Here is a 22,991-nt window from a genome sequence, read left to right as displayed (position 1 = left end):
CTAAGCACTCTATCAATTTAACAACAATTTTTCTGGGATCAAAGTTTGTGAAAATGGTGTAAAATGTAGAAGTAATACTGTATACAGCAGGGATCTTCAACCCTGGACCTGGTGAGCTACTGTCCTGCAAATTGCAGCTTCAACCCTGCTTCAGCACACCTGTCTGTAATTATCAAGCAACCCAGGTGTGTTTGATTGGGGTTGGAGCTGAAGAGTAGCTCACCAGGAGCAGGTTGGAGACCCCTGGTATTCAACATACTGTATGGCTTGCAATATCTTAAATGTCGTACATTGCAACAGATATGTCTGCTTAAATATCACGCACAGTTAACAATAAGCAGAGGGTCGCGTCGAGATATACTTACAATAACTTAAAAATGAAGGACTAGAGGTGACTCTTATTCTGCCGGTCAGAATTAAGGCCGTACAGAACGATGGGCGATTTGACCAATCGGGTGAGAGGGGCGTTAGAGCGCCGCCCACATGTACGAATGCCATATTGCACATATGTCAGAGTCAAGGCCCGCGGGCCACATCCGGCCCGCGAGAAGGTTTTTTACGGCCCCTGGGATGATCTTGATTTATTATTAGAACCGGCCCGCAGACCGCAGCAAGCCGGCAGCCCGCAGATCTTTTACACGCACCAATACTACATTTCCCACAATGCAACGGTGACGCACCGAGCAGTAGGCTGCTTCATTTCAATATTTATTGGCACAGCAGTCGTCAGCATCACAGTAAAATTAACTTTCAGATACCCATCAAAAATGGCAAAACGGAAGGTGGACACTGAGAACCGGGGGTTTCAAACAAGGTGGGAGTCGGAGTATATGTTCACGGAGGTAGCTGGAAAACCTGTGTGTCTTCTGTGTGGAGAAAGTGTGGCGGTACTGAAAGAGTATAATCTGAGACGACATTATGAAACGAAACACGCGGACAAAAACAAGAATATGGACATGGAACAAAGGCTACAAAAAGCAGAGGAATTAAAACGAGGCCTCAAATCTCGACAGGCTCTGTTCAAAAATGCCAAATCACAAGGCCAGGCTGCTGTCAAGGCCAGTTTTATTTTGGCAGAAGAGATCGCTAAATCAGCCCGGCCATTTACGGAGGGGGATTTCATCAAAAACTGCATGATTAAAGTTTGTGACGAAGTTTGCCCAGAAAAAAGGCAACTCTTTTTAAATGTGAGTCTGAGCAGAAACACCATTGCCGAGAGAGTAGACCAGTTGTCCATCAATCTAAAAGAGCAGCTTGTGAAAAAGGGAAAAGATTTCATTGCATATTCCTTGGCTGTGGATGAGAGCACCGACATTTCTGACATTGCCCAGTTGTCAATTTTCATCCGCGGAGTGGACTCCAGCCTAAGCGTGACAGAGGAGTTTTTGGCTTTACGTCCTATGCATGGCACAACTACGGGGCATGATTTGTATGAAGAGGTGTCAAGATGTGTAAATGAGATGGAGCTGCCTTGGGAAAAACTCGTAGGTTTGACAACCGACGGAGCACCTGCGATGTGTGGACACAGGAGCGGACTGGTGGCGAAGATACGGGAAAAGATGCAAGAGGAAAACGCGACAGGTGAGCTGACAGCTTATCATTGTATCATACACCAGGAAGCGTTGTGCGGTAAAGCCTTGAAAATGGAGCATGTAATGAGCATCATCACGCGCACAGTTAACTTTATCAGAGCCTTGAATACCGGTTTCTTTCATTTAATGTTCATGTTATGGGGATTTTTATATAAAGGAAATTTGTCTTTTGTGTCTGTTGAAAATTAAAGATTACTGACAGAGCCATAAGAAAATATTGCTTTATTTATCTGATCATATTGGAATATATTTGTTAGGTTTTCAGTAGGTTCAATTAGGTTCACTAGACTATATGCGTCATTGAAAAATTTTTCAATGAACATTCGAACAGTCCGGCCCTCGGCTTGTAGCTAAATTTTTTATTTGGCCCTCCGTCCATTTGACTTTGACACCCCTGCCATATTGAGTCCGAAATTCGTTTTTTAAACGACAAACGAAAAATGAAAAATAGGGGCGAAATCTAATTTTTCGTTTGTTGAACTAAACGAAAAATGAAAAAACGAGTCATTTTTCAGTTTCCATTAATTTATTTAATATAGGATATCAAATGAATAAAACGTACACGGACCAGTTAGAACCTAGCCGCTGGGAGTCAGGAAATGAAGGTACTGCCGGGATGACACCCTTCACCAGCTGACACATAAGATTAGATGATTAGATTAGATTCAACTTTATTGTCATTACACATATACAAGTACAGTGTAACGAAATGTAGTTAAGGTCTAACCAGAAGTGCAATTAGCAAGTGCAGGATATACAGTGTGAATAAATACAGAATACAATATTAGGGAAATGCTATACAAATGTTCTATAACAATATGACAGTCGGTATGTACTATGGACAATATATACACAAGGATATATACTGTGAACATTAATGTACAGGTGGATATGAAGAGATAACAATTTAGACTATACAATAGTGCAAGTGACTTAAGTGTGCATTTATTACAGACATTAGCTATTAAAGTTACAGTGCAGAAGATGAGTTAATGAAGTTATTAAGGTTACAGTGAAGTAGATGAGTTAATGCAGTTATTAAGGTTACAGTGCAGTAGATGAGTTAATGCAGTTATTGAAGTTATGGTGCAATAGATGAGTAGATGCCGTTAATAGAGTTACAGTGCAGTAGATGAGTTAGTGCAGTTATTGAAGTTACAGTGCAGTAGATGAGTAGATGCAGTTAATAGAGTTACTGAGTTACTAATACAGTAATTGAAGTTATGGTGCAATATACGAGTAGATGCAGTTAATAGAGTTACTGAGTTACTAATACAGTAATTGAAGTTATGGTGCAATATACGAGTAGATGCAGTTAATAGAGTTACAGTGCAGTAGATGAGTTAGTGCAGTTATTGAAGTTACAGTGCAGTAGATGAGGTAATGCAGTTCTGAAAGTTACAGTGCAGTAGATGAGTTAGTGCAGTTATTGAAGTTACAGTGCAGTAGATGAGTTAGTGCAGTTATTGAAGTTACAGTGCAGTAGATGAGGTAATGCATTTATGAGACCAAGTTAATGGAATCACCAGTAGTCCATTAGTGCAAATGAGCATGCGGTAATATTCCTTGTGTGCAAGTGAGCAGTATAGAGTGCAAATTATGCTGTGTGTGTGTAAACAGTCCGGTAGAGCAGATACATGAAGTACTGGTGTGTACAGTTCAGTCATGCATGGCAGCCCTGTAGTGCAATGTAAACAATGTAATAGCAGCATTAAAGTTAAAGTTATGAGGGGTAGTGGAATCAGTGGAGGACAGAGTTCAATAATGAAACAGCTCTGGGAAAAAAGCTGCTCCCTAGTCTGCTGGTTCTTGTCCGGAGGCACCTGAAGCGCCTATCGGAAGGCAGGAGAGTAAACAATCTGTGAGCGGGGTGAGAGGAGTCCTTGAGAATGCTGCAAGCTCGAGGCAGACAGCGTTTCTTCTGGATGTCCTCAATGGAAGGGAGTGTAGTCCCTGTGATGCGCTGGGCTGTTTTCACCACCCGCTGCAGTGCCTTGCGCTCCGCAACAGAACAGTTCCCATACCAGACTGTGACACAGTTGGTCAGGATGCTCTCTATCGTGCAGCGATAGAAGTTCACCAGGATAGTTGAAGACAGTTGGTTCTTCTTCAGTGTCCTCAGAAAGAAGAGACGCTGGTGAGCCTTCTTGACCAGGCATGAGGTGTTGGTGGTCCAGGACAGGTTCTCCGAAATATGGGTCCCCAGGAACTTAAAACTGGAAACTACGTTCGACAGCCATCCCATTAATGTGGGTGGGGTTGTGTGTGCCTCCTTTCGCCTTCCTGAAGTCCACGATGATCTCCTTTGTCTTGGAGGTGTTAAGGAGCAGGTTGTTGTTTGAGCACCATGTGGCCAGGTGCCGTACCTCCTCCCTGTAAGCAGTCTCATCGTTGTTGCTGATGAGACCAATCACTGTTGTATCGTCTGCGAACTTGATGAAGGAGTTAGATCCATTCACAGGCCTGCAGTCGAGTGAGTAGAGAAAGGGGCTCAGTACGCAGCCCTGTGTTGAGGGTGATTGTGGTGGAGCAGATGTTGCCTAACCTAACAAGCTGAGGCCTGTTCGTCAAGAAATCCGTAATCCAGTTGCAGGTTGAGTTGTTAATGCCTATGTTTCCAAGTTTGATGATTAGCTTGGAAGGGATGACGGTATTGAATGCAGAGCTGAAGTCTACAAACAGCATGCATGCATAAGTGTCCTTATTGTCCAGATGTGTGAGCACGGAGTGCAGCGCCATAGACACCGCATCATCTGTGCTCCTATTGCTACGATAAGCAAATTGGTATGGGTCCAGTGTGGATGGTAGAGAGTCTTTTAGGTGTGACAGGACCAGCCGCTCGAAGCACTTCATGACAATGGGTGTGAGTGCTACAGGGCGGTAGTCATTCAGGCATGTCTGGCTGGAATTTTTTGGAATGGGCACAATGGAGGTGGATTTAAAACATGCAGGAACCACTGCTTGGGCGAGGGACAGGTTGAAGATGTCCGTGAAGACCCCAGCGAGCTGCTCCGCACATGCCCGGAGTACGCGACCAGGGATGCCATCTGGGCCAGCAGCTTTGCGCGTGTTTATCCGGCTTAGTTCAGTAGAAGGTGTGAGCCTGGTGGCGGGTTCCCTATTGTCTCTCTCAAAGCATGCATAAAAGTCATTAAGCTCACTCAGGAAGGCGGCATCTGTGTTTATGGGGATGGAGTGGTTGGGTTTGTAGTCACTAATGGCCTGGATGCCCTGCCACATGCGTCGAGGGTCAGAATTGGAAAAATGCTCCTCTAGCTTCAACTTGTAGCAGTGCTTGGCCTTTCTGATGCCCCTCTTCAGATTTGCCCTGGAAGTACTGTAGGTATGTTCATCACCTGATCTGAAGGCAGTGTTGCGTGCTTTCGACAGGAGGCGCACTTCCTTGTTCATCCACATAACTAACCAAGATGATGTTACTGAGGATACTGGAGATCAGTATGGAGACAGAGATGCTCAAAAGGTGATTTGGCAGCTACGAGAAGAGAACAGACGACTGCATAACACCATTGAGGACATGAAATGCAGCTCCGAAATGGATGAATCAGACTCATCACAGCGTCCTGTGCCTTTTGCCTCGCACACAACCATTAACAAAGACAGCTAAGAAAAATACTCCTGTTCCCGCTCCACGTCTGACCAAGTCTAAAGAGACTGCAAACCCAGTTATGGATGATGGAAAGGAAGATTCAGCAGATGAGGAGCGAGATGGTGAGATTAAGTTGTCAGGTGAATTTTCAGAAATGAGACTACAGTTCACACCAAAGAACAGGTATGTGCAAGATCAACCAACTCAGCCATGTACATCGTAACCTCAACACAAGTTAAGTATACACGCTGCACATGGCCCGAGCTACGCTCATGTCCAAGGACACTTCCCAGCATACTCACAAATACATCATCCTTCCCCTGCAGCTGACTTCAGATTTAGAGAACAAATTGATTACCACCCAAGGTATCATTATAGTCCAAGAGACTATGTTCAACGCTCTCATTCTCCTCCTACCAGAGAGCGCATTTACAGAGGTCCAAACTCTTCCATACCCGATTTCACAGTGAAAGACCCCTGGCAGTTTGCTAGACTGAAAATATCTCTTGACAATTTGCTGCCATACGATGCTACTGAACAGTTTATCACAGCAAGATCAAGGGTGGCACCAATGCGGCAGTTATCTGTTCCCAGGCTAGAACTCTGCGCATCACTCAGTGGAGCTCAATTGGCAAGACTTCTGAAAAGGGAACTCACCCTGGACATTGGACAGGTGACATTGTGGAGTGACTCAAAGACAGTTTTATCTTGGATCCAATCAGATTCATGCAGATATAAGGTGTTTGTGGACACAAGAATTGCAGAAATTCAGGAGCTGACTGCTTCTCAAGCATGGCATTATGTGAAGTCTGAAACCAACCCCGCAGATGACATTACCCATAGTAGAACACTTCACCAGCTATCAGACCCAAGTCACTGGAAACAGGGACCACAATTTTTGTGGCAGAACCCAAGTACCTGGTCTAATGACCCAGAGGAATTGGTCCCAGAGAACACGGATGAAGAGAAGTGACCTTCTGCAGCCTGACCACAGTAGATTTCTCTGACATAATGCAAGAATTCTCGCCATACCGCAGTTTTGATCAACTGGTGGAACATGAAGCACAGGAACAGTTAAAACAAGCCAATCAGACAAGGGATCTATCAGCCCAAGACTATATGACTGCTGATATCTCACTCTTGAAACGAGCTCAAGCTATGTGTTTCCCAGTTGAGCTTGATGTATTAATATGTGACAAATCTTTGCCTTCCAACAGCAGATTAGTCTCACTTGCACCAGAGATGAACCAGTCTACTGGGCTCATAAGGGTCGGTGGCCGTTTGCGACGAAGTGAGCTGCTTATGCCAGATACTGCCCATCCAATTGTCATGGATCCCAAACACCCACTCAGTCAACTCCTGATCCAACATTATGATGAAAAACTTCACCATCCTGGCCCAGAAAGAGTATATGCTGAGTTACGCCGTAAATACTGGATCATTAGAGGGCGAGAAGCAGTACAGCGGCACCAACACCAGTGTCATGAATGCAAAAAATGGCGTGGTAAGCCTGAAGTGCCAAAAATGGCCGATCTACCACCAGCCCGACTCCGTCTCCACCGCCCAGCTTTTTATTCGACAGGTGTTGATTGTTTTGGGCCTTTCACAATCAAAGTAGGCTGGAGCAATGAAAAACGGTGGGGAATCATATTTAAATGTATGACCACCAGAGGAGTCTACATTGATTTACGACCTAAAATTGATACAGATTCATTCCTCATGGCCCTACGCAGATTCGGTGCCCGCCGAGGAACTCCCCATGAACTCTATTCTGACCGGGAAACAAACTTCAAGTGAGGAGAAAGAGAACTATCAGAAGCATTTGCAGCCATGCAACCCACTCTGCAAAGTCAGCTTGCAAAGCAGAAAATTCTTTTCAAATTCAATCCTCCTGGAGCTCCTCATTTTGGGGGACTATGGGAGAGGGAGATAAGGTCTCTAAAATCTGCTCTCAATGTTACACAATGTTAGCCAAACATGTTACTGAGGAAGTGCTAAGTACAGTGCTTACAGAGATCGAAGGCATATTAAACTCCAAACCTATGGGCTACGTGTCTTCGGACGTAGATGTTCACCCTATCACTGCGAACAGCTTGTTATTGGGGCAGCCAGACCCCGATCTACCCCAAATTGTTTACCCTGAGTCTGAATTACTTGGCAAGAAACGGAAGAAACGTTGTTCATGCGCGCATGCATTGCCAGATAATGGTAAAGTTTTGTAAGGCTTATAAGGATCACATTTGGTCACTTGTATTTAGGTATTAACAAAAAGTGTTACGTTTTCATCTGTGTTTGTATTGTTTGTTATTCTATTTTTAAGACTACTAGTTAATAACCTAAAGGGGAACCTGTACAGAACGCTCCCTGCAAGTTATTTTCTGTTTTAATTGTTACCCCATAAAATAACCTGAAGGGAACGTTCCGGGAACGTTAGCTGTTTGTTAGAAAAAAACTAACCTGCAGGGAACGTTCCGGGAACATTAGCTGTTGGTTGGAAAAACTAACTTGCAGGGAATATTCCGCGAACATTAGCCGTTGGTTAGAAAGAAACCAACCTCTAGGGAACATTCCGGGAACGTAAACTTTTGGTAAGGAAAAATATATCCTACCGTTGCATTTAGCCAACAGCAACGCAGTTCCCTGTTCGTCGAAAAACGATGCCAAAGGGGTACCCTGCGCGTTCAAAGGTGACGGCGTGGGGCGCTGACCGAGCATCAATATGTGACGAATCGGGAGTGAGAACGGGTTGGTTGGCTAAATGTTGGCTATTATACCAACATAGACAGTGAAAAATTACTACTTCACAACATTGTCTTGTGACGTTACCAAGAATCTTGAGAATGAGACCTCTTCAAACTCATATCTACATGTGAAGACAATGCAAATGCATCATCCAACAGAATGTAGAATATAGTCAAGTCAGCTTTATTTATTAAGTACTTTTAACAATTTTCATTGTTACAGAGCAGCTTTACATGAAACCTATTTCAAAAACAAAAAAGGCATGAAAAATGCACATTGCATAGAAGAGAGCTACCTTTGAATAGTTTCTGGCTTCAGGACCAATAATTATATTTCCTTTATTTGCTGTTATAATTGCCGTAAAACTGCATACAGACTATACAACAATAAATAATCAGACTTTCAAGGATAACGTAAAAAGTGTTGTGTTGACCCACATGAACACAGGTTGTGCTGTAAATCTTGTAACCACACAAATTGAATGTACACTCCATGGAAACAGGTTTTCTGACGGAACCGTCTCTTGAATCTTTAAGCAACTTTCCTTTCCTCCTTTCAAAGAAAAACTAACCTAAATCAAGATGCTTTCTTTAGTAAAATATAACTGAGCTACACCATAGTAATCTTATATTTAGCTCATAAGGACTGCATGCACATTTTGTGCCAAATATTGGTGCCTATGCAAGTAAAACATACATACTCAATAGCTATTATACTAGATGTGTAATAAAATAAATAGAGACGATAAGATTAAGTTTTGGGTGTAAATACTTGTTTTTTATTAAATCAAAGGAAACATGCATCAACCCTAAAACAAGGCTTAAACAATGAGAAAACTTAGAACATCTAATGTTACCAGCATTAAAGCAAGACATTTTGGATAAATTAGTAAGGAAAATAAGACAATTGAACAAGAACTTGACACAATGAACGGGTCAAAAATCACAAAGTAGTAAACATGCAACTAATTATAACTAAAAAGTTGTAAATTAAGAAAATGAAGCTGAAGCTAATGAAAACATTATGAAAAAGTTCAAATGAGAAACTTTACATAAAATTAATTCAAATCCATAGCCTTACCATGTCTGTTTTATCACATTATGTAGATTGTCAGAAAATGAAAAAGCTGTCCTACCTGTGCCGACAATAGGGTTAATTTGTTGTAAAACATGTAACGAAGCTAACAAATGTCACTTCTAACAAATTTGTCATTTGTAAATATTCACAAATTAGTGACAAACAGAACATCTTCTAAAAACTTGTTAATAACAGCCAACTTTGTACTGACTAAATGGAAATGTTGAAACCAGACAAAAAGGTTTACAAAAGAAGAACAATTTAAGAAATGTTAAAATGTTCTTGATCTTCACATGGTGAGGATTGAATCTCTAAAACCGGTCAAACGTTTTGATCGACACTTGATATATAGTGAGAGATCCACGTTGCGTGCATGATGTGTACTTGAGGGTATAGTATAAGGATTACAATCAAACTAATTTCAAAAACTCAACAAGGATAAACCCAAGGGGATAAACACAAGGGCATAAACAGGAACAGCGGTTGGAACAGACCGCTGGGACACAGCGTAGGGACCACTCCTTGATAAGCGGTTCCAACAAGCAAACGGATACAAAAGGAACAATAACAAACGAGCACAGGACAGAGAGTGCTAGGGGATAAAAATAGAACCTTAATCAAGTGGGGACAGGTGAAGAGGATGAAATCATAATGAGAAAATTTATGATGTAACGAGAGGGTGGGGACCTAGACAAGACAAAGAAAGCACATGGCATGCCATTTTATAACAATGTCATGTCCTTCTCACACTAAACAGCTGATACTATTATGGTTCTGCCCCAAGACTTGAAAAGCCTGAATAGAAGTGGCAGAACCATGACAAGTTGTTCAACTTATGCTTTGTTCCTGTAAAGTTTAGATCTGAAGAGAATCGTTAAAAAAACATTTAACCATTTGTTAAACACTTACAAATATATTCCTTTAAAATAATGTGAAATGGAAACACTACCTGTTTAGACTTCTTTGCTATCAGATGAACAACATTAAATAATTGCGATAAAGAGGGTTGAAATGAAAAAGAAACTCCTATAGTCTCAGTCTGATGCAGTCTCATGAGTTAAGATGTGAAAAGTGGATGGGGGGGGGGTGTTTGAGTCCCCCAAACATTCTTCGACCTATTACACATCCTCAGGGATGGGCAGTATTTCAAATACATGTATTTAAAATACGTATTTGAAATACAAAATAGTATTTTGTATTTTGTATTTTAAAGCCTTTGGAAAAATCTAATGTAATTTGTATTTAAATACATTTAAGATGAGTATTTTTGTATTTTCAAAATACTCAAAATACTTTGAGCCAGTCAACCTTTTTATCAGGGTGTTTTCGTGCATCAACCAACATAATTCAGGCCAGACACGCCCTTCCCCAACCCTAACATTCATGCACGTGAGCTTCAGCTGTAGCTACAACCCAACAATCTGTATTGATTGTGTGCATCTGTGATGACACTGATTAATGATACACCACACAAAATCTTTAGCTTTTAGTAGAAAAAAAACAACCTTTGGTTGAATAATGCCAAATTCTAATTTTATTTATTTTTTATTTTAGACAAACTTTCTATTTTTGTTACTGAGTTTGAAGTTATGATGGTGATAAAACATCCATCCATCCATTTTCTACCGCTTTTCCGAACTACCTCGGGTCACGGGGCATCAAGGCAGGATACACCCTGGATGGAGTGCCAACCCATCGCAGGGCACACACACTCACTCATTCGCTCACGCACTCACACCCTACGGACAATTTATCCAGAGATGCCAATCAACCTACCATGCATATCTTTGGACCAGGGGAGGAAACCGGAGTCCCGGAGGAAACCCCCGAGGCACAGGGAGAACATGCAAACTCCACACACACAAGTCGGAAGCGGGAATCGAACCCCCAACCCTGGAGGTGTGAGGCGAACGTGCTAACCGTTAAGCCACCGTGGGTGATAAAACATAATAAAATAAAACATTTTATAAAGTGTCTTTTTTTGTAGTTATGTATTTCCTACCAGGCAGGGGAAGGGAAGCGGTAAATAAAATGAAAACGAAAGTTTCTTAGCAGTTAAACACATCATGCTTTTTGGCATTTAGAATAGGCCCAGATAGATTTTAGCCTAATAGGGGTACCTGCACTGAATCACCAATTTCACATGTATTTTGTGTATTTTCAAAATACAAAATACTGTATTTGTATTTAAATACATTTTTCCACACAGTATTTTGTATTTGTATTTAAATACACTTTTCCACACAGTATTTTGTATTTGTATTTTAAATACATTTACATGTATTTATGCCCATCCCTGCACATCCTTAGCTACAACTCTTTTAATAGAAGCTACATTAAAAAACGCAACGTTGGGTCTCATTCGTTACTCAACAGGATGCAAAGAAATAATTTTACTTTTCTACATTTTTTTAAAGAATACAGTAATAGATCTTGAATTTTGAAAGGAGTGCTAAACAATTGTATTTAAACCAATGGTTAGAACTATAGGGGATAGCACCATCCTTCCTGTGGATCTTGAGATATCATCTGAAACTTAACATTTATTAAATAAAACAGTGTAGAACTATGACTTGAAGATATTGACTAGGTTTTTTGTTATTCCTTGTTTTAAAAGTTTAACCCTTAACCAGATTTAGAACATGCTTAATTTTTTTATCCCAAAATGATCAAAAAGAGTCACTAACACAAACATGAAAGATTTTATGTCACACCAGATCCTAGACACACAGACATATCCAGAAAATGAGTCAGAATGGAAACCCAAACTTTTTTTGGTTCATTGTCTTAAGACTGTGCCATTTGTTAGAAACACACCTCTTAGAGGTGCTAACAAAAAACAATCCCCCATTCCTCCATGACCAGGAAGAACATGTCAGGGCATGCCGTTGAAGAAAAAAGATATAGTTTATGACACAATGATAAAATGCTGACTCAAAAACTTTAATCATTTATCAGATAAATGGAACCAACTTACAATAAGATGAAACAACACATAACCATTATCTCTCTCTAATTTAAAACACAACCGTAAGGTTTCAAACTGTTATGTGAGAACAGCAGGGTGTCATGCCAGCAGGATGAAAATACCTTTAATTGCAGGGATAGGCTTACAACAACAAAAGCCAATATAAACTGGCAAACAAGACTGACAGATAGTAGGATGACAGTCACACTTTGATAAGATTGCAAACCTCAAGTCTCATTTCACTCATTAGCATGATAAAAGACATAAAACAAGGAAACAATTCTCTTGGAAGAAAACCCCCCATAAAACATTTATTTTCTCTCTCTCTAATTTATAAACGTCTTTCACAAATAGCCTATAGTAAACAGGATGAAAACACACCTTTTTGATTAGGGAGTGATGAGGGGGGTGTAGGTAGCTAGACCCACTGAAGGAAGGGTTGGGGTCAGGGGAGTCCCCAACAACAGTCATATAACATAACTGTCATCAAGATTGACAGGCCATAAAAGTCTCCATTTGAGTGACTGGTTGACAGAACTTTGACGGGGGGTCATAAATCAATCAAACTTTTGATAGTATATGATCATACTACTAGTCTTGCCTATACGTGGGCCTCAAATAGCCGGTTTAAATTGGAGCTAAATTGTGGCTACCCACAAAACATGTCCAAGAAATTAAACCAAACGACGGCTATTGCTTGCTGGGAGCCCATTGATGTTTCTTACTGTATTCTGTTAATTAATAACCATGACAATATCAATCCCAAAATAAATAAAGAATAAGCATTTTTGTTTTAATGTTATTTTAAAAATAGCTTAATAAAGTGAATGTACCATATATCCTCACTTTACTGAACTGTTGTACGGTGTTATACAGAGGTGCATATCTAAAGTATGCATGGCCAACGTTATAGGATGAATTTATTTAATATTCTTCAAAGTTTACTTAAGTATCTTGTTATAAAAAATATAGCTACTTAAGTCATATTAAGGCAACATTTACTTTTTCCGGGGTTGAATTCGGTAACAGAACTTTAAATGATTTTCGTAATAGTGTCTGTCTGCCAAAACCAATTAATTCAGATTAATAATGATATTGGTGTTTCCAAGTGTGTTTTCTAAACTCATGCATAAAGTGTGAAGAAACTTATATGGATTTAACCACTGAACCACAGGAAAAACATCTTAATTTCAGAAAATTGCCTTTGAAGTTGTTAAGCAGAGCAACTGTTGCAGGCCATCCTTTCACCAAAATAAAGTTTTTAAAATTAAGGGAATGGAAATTTACAAAATATCTTCATGGAACATAATCTTTACATTATATCCTAATGATTTTTAGCATAAAATAAAAAACTATCATTTTGAAACATACAATGTATTTTATGGCTTTTACTAAAAAAAAATCCTTGCTATTTAAGATTGGTTTTGTGATCCAGTGTCACATTTATTGATTTATTATTTTGAAGAAAATGTAAATTATTGCCTAAGTAAAATGTATTCTTATCTTATGAGCTAAGTGTCATGGTTTCACCTCTCCTTGTCAGGTATTTCTTGGTTTAGAGGTGGAATCATACAGAATCCTCTGTTTCTTGTGGGGAGAGATGGTTTTGACACTCTTGGCCTTCCATACTCTCCCCGAGTCGCGTCATCGTTTTCCTACCCTCCTGTTTCATAGTTAGTGTTAATTACCTTCCCCTATAAAGAGCCCTCTTGTTTCTTTGTCTCGTCGCTCGTGCATTGAATGTGAATGTCTTTACTTCACGTTGTTTGAATGTCTTTCGTATGCTTTATGCTGTTCCTGTTTCCCGTTCCTGTTCCGTGTCAAAGTAAGTGTAGTTTAGTCAGTGTTAGTGTTTTGTATCAAGTGTTTGTTTTATCAGTTTAGTTAGTTAGTGTCCTTGTTCGTTGTTGTTAAAGTTATATATATATATCCCTGTATTGTTTTCCCCCATCGTGGGTTTTGTTTTGCTTGTTTTGTGTTTTATAGTCCTGTTATTGTCAAATAAACCCTGTTAACCCCATACACATCCGCCTTGTCTTGTGCCTGCACTTGGGTTCTCTGCCATGCCTATAGAGAAGATCCATAACAGAATGCACGAGCCAGATCCGAACCCAGCAGGCAGCATGGACGGTAAGGGGTCAGTTCCACGGTCTCTTCAGGCCCACTTAATGCTTGGACTCCGCCAGGGGAGTGTCGGTGACCGGGAGTTCGCCAAGCTATTCTCGACGGCGGCGGTGATGACCGAGTTTGGAGAGGAAGAGTTGAAAACAATTTTCAACTGCTGCCTCACTCGGCCCCTCACGCCGTCAGAGAAGAGGCTGCTGGCTCCCCTGGGGTTTGCGGACATGGTCAGGTTCGTGAGCAACCGGAGTGATCCCGGAGGCGAGGTTCCACTTGGGACTTCCACCTCGCGGTCGAGCGCTCCGAAGGATCTCGTCCTGGCCACCGCAGCCCTGGGGGACTCCGTACCCGCTGGCTTGAGCTCCATGGTCGCCGATTCCTCTGGTGGGGCCCAAGATGAACGGGGGAGGAGAGACTCGGGGACGCTGCCAGTAGACTCCTCTGTCCCAGAAAACCCTCTGTCCTCCTCGGGCCCAGCCAAGGGTCCGATTTTCCGGAGGAGGAGCCAGGGTGGAGGAGCGTCCAGTCTGGTGCAGCAACCGATCCCGAGTCCGGAGCTACCCAGTCCGGAGCTACCCAGTCCGGAGCTACCCAGTCCGGAGCTACCCAGTCCGGAGCTACCCAGTCCGGAGCTACCCAGTCCGGAGCTACCCAGTCCGGAGCTACCCAGTCCGGAGCTACCCAGTCCGGAGCTACCCAGTCCGGAGCTACCCAGTCCGGAGCTACCCAGTCCGGAGCTACCCAGTCCGGAGCTACCCAGTCCGGAGCTACCCAGTCCGGAGCTACCCAGTCCGGAGCTACCCAGTCCGGAGCTACCCAGTCCGGAGCCGGAGCTATCCAGCCCCAAATATTTTTTGGGGGGGTGCCGTGGGGAGATCGCTGCCACAAGAGACCACCAAGCCCACGTTTTGTTTGGCCTCCGGCAGCGGGGAAGGTTCGTGAAGGACTTTGCCTTTGACTTCCTGGCCGCGGCGCGGTCTTCGGGGTTCAACGAGGCGGAGTTAAAAGCTATTTTTAATAGTTGCCTCGATGAGCCCCTAGGACCCGCTGAAATGCGCCAGTTGAAGTCCAAGGGCTTCGCGGACACAGTCCAGACCCTGCTGGATCGTGAGTGGTCCAGACTGGATTCTCCATCTGGGCTAGCCTCGATTCCCGAGGGTCGTGCCCTGCAGATCGGTTTCTTAGGTCTCTCCTCGCCTCCTGTAGCCACTCCACCGCCAACCAGCTCTGTTGGCAAGCAGGGGAGAAAGAAGAGGCAACGGAGTCCTGCGGTCCCGAGTCCTGCGGTCCCGAGTCCTGCGGTCCCGAGTCCTGCGGTCCCGAGTCCTGCGGTCCCGAGTCCTGCGGTCCCGAGTCCTGCGGTCCCGAGTCCTGCGGTCCCGAGTCCTGCGGTCCCGAGTCCTGCGGTCCCGAGTCCTGCGGTCCCGAGTCCTGCGGTCCCGAGTCCTGCGGTCCCGAGTCCTGCGGTCCCGAGTCCTGCGGTCCCGAGTCCTGCGGTCCCGAGTCCTGCGGTCCCGAGTCCTGCGGTCCCGAGTCCTGCGGTCCCGAGTCCTGCGGTCCCGAGTCCTGCGGTCCCGAGTCCTGCGGTCCCGAGTCCTGCGGTCCCGAGTCCTGCGGTCCCGAGTCCTGCGGTCCCAAACCCCAAATATTTTTTGGGGGGGCGCTGTGGGGAGGTGACGGTCCGAGCGTCCAGCCCGGCCGCAGATCCGCTCCAGAAACCGGCACCCAGGCTGGTCCAGCAGCCGCCTAAGAGCGCTGCCCAGCCGCCGTCAAGCCCGGCTGCCCAGCCGCCGCCGTCAAGCCCGGCTGCCCAGCCGCCGCCGTCAAGCCCGGCTGCCCAGCCGCCGCCGTCAAGCCCGGCTGCCCAGCCGGCCCGTCAGCCGGCGCCCAGCCCTGTCCAGCCGGCCCGTCAGCCGGCGCCCAGCCCTGTCCAGCCGGCCCGTCAGCCGGCGCCCAGCCCTGTCCAGCCGGCCCGTCAGCCGGCGCCCAGCCCTGTCCAGCCGGCCCGTCAGCCGGCGCCCAGCCCTGTCCAGCCGGCCCGTCAGCCGGCGCCCAGCCCTGTCCAGCCGGCCCGTCAGCCGGCGCCCAGCCCTGTCCAGCCGGCCCGTCAGCCGGCGCCCAGCCCTGTCCAGCCGGCCCGTCAGCCGGCGCCCAGCCCTGTCAAGCCCTCTGGGGCTCCGCGCTCTGGCGCGTTCCCCAGGGCTAGGACTTCCCCTCCCAGCCCTGCCCCTTCTGGACTTCCCCCGATGTGTTCTTGTTTGCCTCCACCCCCCCTCCCTTGTCTACTATTTTTATTGTCACACCCTAGTCCAATCATTGTCATGTCCTGTATCCCCCTTATCATGTTGACCCTGTCTGTCTGGTTCTTGTCTTTGTCCCAGTCTGCCTTGTCTTGTTCGTGCCTTTGAGGAGCATCAGGTTGCTGCTCCTTAAGGCGGGGGTTCTGTCATGGTTTCACCTCTCCTTGTCAGGTATTTCTTGGTTTAGAGGTGGAATCATACAGAATCCTCTGTTTCTTGTGGGGAGAGATGGTTTTGACACTCTTGGCCTTCCATACTCTCCCCGAGTCGCGTCATCGTTTTCCTACCCTCCTGTTTCATAGTTAGTGTTAATTACCTTCCCCTATAAAGAGCCCTCTTGTTTCTTTGTCTCGTCGCTCGTGCATTGAATGTGAATGTGATTGTCTTTACTTCACGTTGTTTGAATGTCTTTCGTATGCTATATGCTGTTCCTGTTTCCCGTTCCTGTTCCGTGTCAAAGTAAGTGTAGTTTAGTCAGTGTTAGTGTTTTGTATCAAGTGTTTGTTTTATCAGTTTAGTTAGTTAGTGTCCTTGTTCGTTGTTGTTAAAGTTATATATATATATCCCTGTATTGTTTTCCCCCATCGTGGGTTTTGTTTTGCTTGTTTTGTGTTTTATAGTCCTGTTATTGTCAAATAAACCCTGTTAACCCCATACACATCCGCCTTGTCTTGTGCCTGCACTTGGGTTCTCTGCCATGCCTATAGAGAAGATCCATAACACTAAGCCTGTCATCATACCCCTATTATTTATGGATTTGCTCACGTCCATGTAGGGACAGCCTTCTGACTCCCATCAGAAATGTGCAGTGGAGGGGAGAAGGGGGAGTCTGCAGACCTGGAGAATGCAGTTTTGCGCCCCAGGCAGTTTTACGCCCCATGCAGTTTTAGGACCCTGTGGTTCCTTATTGCTCCACTAGGGGTTCGCTGTTCATTATGAACCACCAGAACAGACCTAACAGATAACTTCGTCGTCAATCGCGAGTTAGAGGTATGGTAAATAATCGTTTTTCTTACTAAGAAATGGTCCAACATGCATTGTTTTTTGACGATTAATTCATATTTTTATGAATTAATCTAAACATCTTAACATATATATATATATATATATATAATATAGATATTGGTGAGTGTAATTTAAACTCAAAGACAATACAATTAATACTTATTAGCGACCAGGTCAATGTTGTGTCTGGATCAACCTTAGCTAACCACGTGTAGGCCAACTCGATATCTCATTTTCATATTTATTTTCTTTATAATTTATTCTCATTTTGTCTCCGTAGTCAATCCGAGATGGCCTGTTATGGTAAGATATTCTTCTGGCCCTGTTAACTTGCATTGCATTCTATATTATATAGAAACTATTTCAGTTTAGCTGCACACATACTCAAGTTTTTCATGAAAAAAATCAATAATTGAGCACCAACAACCACAAACATGTTCAAACTCAAATTGAAAACATAAGTCCCATATGGATCTTGATTTGAGTTGTTAAAGAGATGATCCAATTATCTATTGTACATACAATATACCTCTTTGATATTTTCCATTAAATATTTTAACTTTATGATCTGGTTTATAATGTATGAGCACTTTATGTGGGTTTTATCACGTTTGTGATTGTTAGTGCTCAATTAATCGTGTATCTTGTTTTCTTAATATTAGTTGTTGGCTGGCTATTTAGGCCTATTATATTGTGGTATCATTGATCTCGTTTGTAATAATACTTGGAAATAATTATGAAATATGAAATGATCATGCAGTTGTACTGTCTTGTTATTTCAAAAAGTTTTAGAAAAATAAATCTCTCTGAACTTGTATTAATTATACAGCAGGGGCGTAAAACTGCATAGTGCCCCTATTGGAGAAATAAGGAACAGCAGGGGCGTAAAACTGCCGGGCGTAAAACTGCCTGGGGGCGCAAAACTGCATGCTCCAGGTCTGCAGACTTCCCATATAGGTGGAGGGGGTAGCAAGCTGGTGATGGAGTAGTCTGTGACTTGATAGTGCTCATCTGAAATTTGGAAATTAGGCACCAAATAATGACAAAAGGGTACTAATTGTTTTAAGTTTTTTTTTTTCGCGTTTGACTCTAAAGTTTGTGCATTGATGGCTAACAACTTGCGAAAGTACAAATTTGCGGGATGTGAGGCTTCTACAGGGCCTGTATCCGTGGGCTCGATTTCACCGTCCGCTGTAGACGATGGTGATAAACGAATGGTAACAACGGTAATGAAAGCCTAAATTCTTGCCTCGTAGAAAGAGGATATTGTGGGCCTGCTCCGGTCGGTGTTAATTAAGGAATTTGAAGCGGTTAAATCTGAACTGCATGCAGTGAAGGCGGAACTCGCGAATAACACGGCAGCAGTCCGCTCCGAAGTAGACGTGATGAAAACAACTATATCCGAAATGTAGCGCGGATTGTCGTCGTGTTCAGATGAAGTGCTCTTGCTGCAAACTAAAGTGGTTCACGAGTTCACCTGCGCAGATAACAGCGATGTTGATAGTATTTGGCGTGCTGCCCAGGAAGCGGGCTCCGAGCTCGCCGGATCCATCCGAACCCGAAACACTCCGCCCTGGTCAGGGCGAGTGCGCTGAGCTCGGAACCGGCTGAGAAAGAGCAGGTGAAATGTTTTCTCTATTTATAAGCGAGCTCGTTTAGGGCTGATTGTGTAGAATCAGTGATGCTGATTGAAGACCATCCGGCTGATTATATGCTCCGGCTCCTCCCGAACTTTGTTAATTAAACATTATGAAAACTTGAGACAGAGATAACTGGTCTACGGGAGAAAAATCTCGACATAAGGCATTTTTCATGCTCAAGGACATTTCTGTACATGCTCCTATTACTAGAAATCATTTATTTGCACCCTCAATTACAAGTGAAGCTTTTGACGCATGGGTCAGAAGAGAGTCAAGACAATAGGAGATATGTTTAGTGATAATATATTTGTATATTTTGACCAGTTTACGACAAGATTTAATGTCCCATGCTCCCACTTTTTCAGATTCTTGCAATTTCGCAGTTTTATATCAACAAAGTACGCTAATTGCCCATATCAACCACCTAGCTCTCTTCTAGACTCAGTCCTGTTGCTTTATGCTTGCTCCAAAGGCTCTATTGGAGCAGTCTATTCTTTATTAAATTCGTATAATCTGGAACCCTAGACCCGGTTAAGCAATCGATGGGAAGAGGAGCTGGAGATACCATTCTCAGATGGAACCTGGGAGAAAGCATTAAATAGAATACACTCTTCTTTAATTTCCTCACGTCATAGGGTACTCGAGTTCTAAGTCATACAGTCTCCACTGGTGTAAAACCAATAATACCAAACTTGTCAAGTTTCTACCTGATTTTGACCCTATGTGTGACCGGTGCGGGCAAGTGTTTGCTTCACTTTCACATATGTTTTGGTCCTGCTCGAAATTAAATCATTTTGGCAGTCAATATTTCGAGTTATTTCAGAGATTTTAGAAATGCCGATAGAACATTCTGCTATTATAGCAATATTTGGAGTAGTTCCTCATTTTAATCGACAAGTGAAAGATATGATGATGATGATAGCCTTTGCATTTCTCCTAAATTGGCGAGTTAAGTGTAAATCCCAAGAGTTTTTTTCCTGTGGGGGGGGGGGGTTATTTTATTAAACAAACTAAATAGCATTATGGTCTTTATCTTATTTATACGTTGGCATGTCATTTTAGTCTCTACGTTAACAATTCTCATTTGCCCCCGTATCAGGTTCCGTCCCAATGCTTGCGCGCGCACAGACACATGCACTCCGCTCACACACAGGTAAGCACACTCTAACCAGCGGACAGAGAGCTCGTGTCGGACAATATGGCTAAGTACAGAGATAACGGACGCCCTGCCCCTGCAGCAACAGTCTAGTCACAACCGGACAGGGGCGCCGCCAGGAATTTTGGGCCCCATAACAAAATCATATTGGGCCCCCTCTGCGCAGCTGTTGTAACCACATCTGTAGGACCTAACTGTCCCATCAAAAGCTTTACATAACTCTAATTAAAGGCCTGCAACAGTCATGCTGCTTGTAGTTCAAAACTAGTACCAGCACAATATTTAATGCTGGTGATTTGTACATGCAAGCAAGTATTATGCAGTTCACTATCTGATGCAAGATTAAAAACAACCGTAAAAAATTTGCTGTCTCAATGTATTTTTATTGAAAAAATTGACAAAATGTTAAAGTATCTTAACAAAATTATTATTATTAATGAAAGATTTAAAAAAAGAAAAACGAACAAACTTAAAATTACCATCATCCTCTCAAAACAATCAAAACGGTAGATTTGTATACTTAACTCGCTGCACATATAGGCCAACAAGAAAATAAAGTGGACATAAAAATGGAATTTCCACACCAGGGTTATTATGGTGCTAAACGTTTCCCTGCACTGATTAAATGGTGATTAAATGTAGGCTAACACTAGACTTTTGCTTTCCTGTAGCTTAGTGGTAAGAGCTTTGCGTTAACAACGAAAGGTTGTGGGTTGATCCCAGGGGATTGCACGTACCTAAGTAAAAATGTATAGGTTAATGCAATGTAAGTCGCTTTGGATAAAAGCGTCTGCCAAATGCATAAATGTAAATGTTTTGCCAGCTAGCTTATTTCACTATGGACATTAAGCCAACAGTTTAAACCAATCACCGAGTATAGGCCAGTGGTTCTCAACTCTGGCCTGCGAGATCTAATTTATTCTGAATCTGATATAAAACATCTGAACAAGCTAATCGGCGTCTTTAGAAAAGATGCGTTCAACATAATGCGGCGCGTCGCAAATCAATCATCGTATGACATTTAAGTACCGCAAAAGAGATTTAAGTGCAGTTTGCGCGGTACTTTAATGCGATATGCCAAACAATATGCGCAGCCGAACATTAAATTGAACGCGTCTGTCCCTGAAGTCACTGATGCCTCTTCATGTGTTTTATCAGAGTTTGTGCCATACTCGTCAGGAATGTGGATCTCGCGGGCAAGAGTTGAGAACCACTGCTATAGGCACCCACCTTTCCTTTGTCTTTCCTCTCTCTCTTTTCTCTCTTTCCTTTTTTGAAAACCAGATTTTGATTAGGGAAAATTGTGGTCACTTTAGTTCATGGCGCATCTACTGACAGCAACTAAACACCGTCCCTGAGAGCGCTAAGGCAGGACCAAACCATTTCATTTAGATACAGGGGTCGGTCAATATGGATGTTTACTTTTTGATCAATGGGAATTTTTTACTTTTACTGCCAATAAACAAAGATATTATTAATTGTTTTATTATATAAATATATATAATGAATGATGATGGTTTGATAATTTTATGTTTGTTTTTACCCCTTTCAGTCACGGGCCCTTGGAATTGTCCTAACTTTCCCCTCTATACGGCGCCCCTGCCACCGGATGAAAGGTTTCTCCCGCCTCTTTAGACGCGCCGCATATAAAGAATGACCTGCAGACAACACCAGGAGCAGGGAAATAAATGGAAACTTTTACTGTAACGCTTAAGTAAACGAAATGCAGCAGTAATAAACTATATTCAGCTGTAGCTTTAGCTAGGTTTGTGACATTATAAACCATAACTTCTTGTATCTAGATTTAGAATTAATGATATTAATAATATCAATAGCATGAATAAGCAGCATGTTAAGAGCATTTCATAATGAATCATGTTTTAATTGGAGATTATTTAGAATCAGTTCTAGTATGAATGGCATGGAAAAGCTACTTGTTAGTAACTTTTTAGCACTTCTGCTCATGACAAATTCATTTCAGTTGTTACATTTTGTTGTTAGTAGTTTTATTACATATTAAAATAGGCCACTAGGACTTAACTTTAGCACCAGAGCCTACAAACTGTGATATCAGAATATAAAATAAATGGCCCGATAAAACATTAGATGTTCACTTTTTATTGACAAATTCGACTGGGCTCAATTGATTAAATATTATTTATTTGAAAAAGTATTGTCCGGAACATAGGGGAAACACTGCAAACCCCTTATACAGAAAAAAAGCTCCCAACCCCCCCCCCCACGCCGCGTATGGCTGTCACCTTTTTCACCTCTTACCGGTTTGCAGGTATCTTTTTTGATGGTATTTTTCATAAAAGCTTTACGCTGTAAAACTGTGAAATGTCAATAAAAAAAGATTTTGAGCAAAAGTTAAATGAGCAGTGAAGATATTGATATTGTAAAGTGCTATCCTTACTAGATGAAAAAGTGATCATTCCTTTTTCAAAATAACATTCACTGTAATTTAAAAATGAGTTATTTTAACTTTTTCCTGGACACAAGAAGGTATTTCAGTTTTTTAACACTAAACAAATGTTCAAAAGAATACAACCAATAGAACATTTATAACCGGTTATCTTCACACAGAGCATGTATTGTGTAACACACCTTACAATGTACAATGTGTCACCTCAAGCACACAGTGTGCCCTGATGGCACGCATACATCAATTAAAAATCAGTTATTTTAATTTTTTTCCTGGACACAAGCAGGTGTTTCATTTGTTTAACACTAAACAAATGTTCAAAAGAATACAACCAATAGAACATTTATAACCGGTTATC

At 42.7% G+C, this 22,991-nt stretch overlaps 1 protein-coding gene across 1 annotated transcript; it reads left to right on the top strand.

The window, feature by feature from the left end:
• Positions 1–509: 509 nt before the first annotated feature.
• On the top strand, positions 510–22,583 carry LOC130413890 (general transcription factor II-I repeat domain-containing protein 2-like). The gene is made up of 2 exons (XM_056739428.1): positions 510–1,581; positions 21,761–22,583. Exons 1-2 carry the CDS (start codon positions 768–770, stop codon positions 21,841–21,843), a joined length of 897 nt encoding a protein of 298 aa, XP_056595406.1. The 5' UTR covers positions 510–767; the 3' UTR covers positions 21,844–22,583.
• Positions 22,584–22,991: the final 408 nt, after the last annotated feature.

This window comes from Triplophysa dalaica, chromosome 2, assembly GCF_015846415.1.
Source record: "Triplophysa dalaica isolate WHDGS20190420 chromosome 2, ASM1584641v1, whole genome shotgun sequence".
Classification (NCBI taxonomy): domain Eukaryota; kingdom Metazoa; phylum Chordata; class Actinopteri; order Cypriniformes; family Nemacheilidae; genus Triplophysa; species Triplophysa dalaica.
Note: the sequence above shows the minus strand (reverse complement) of the source record. Positions and strands in the feature narration are given on the sequence as shown.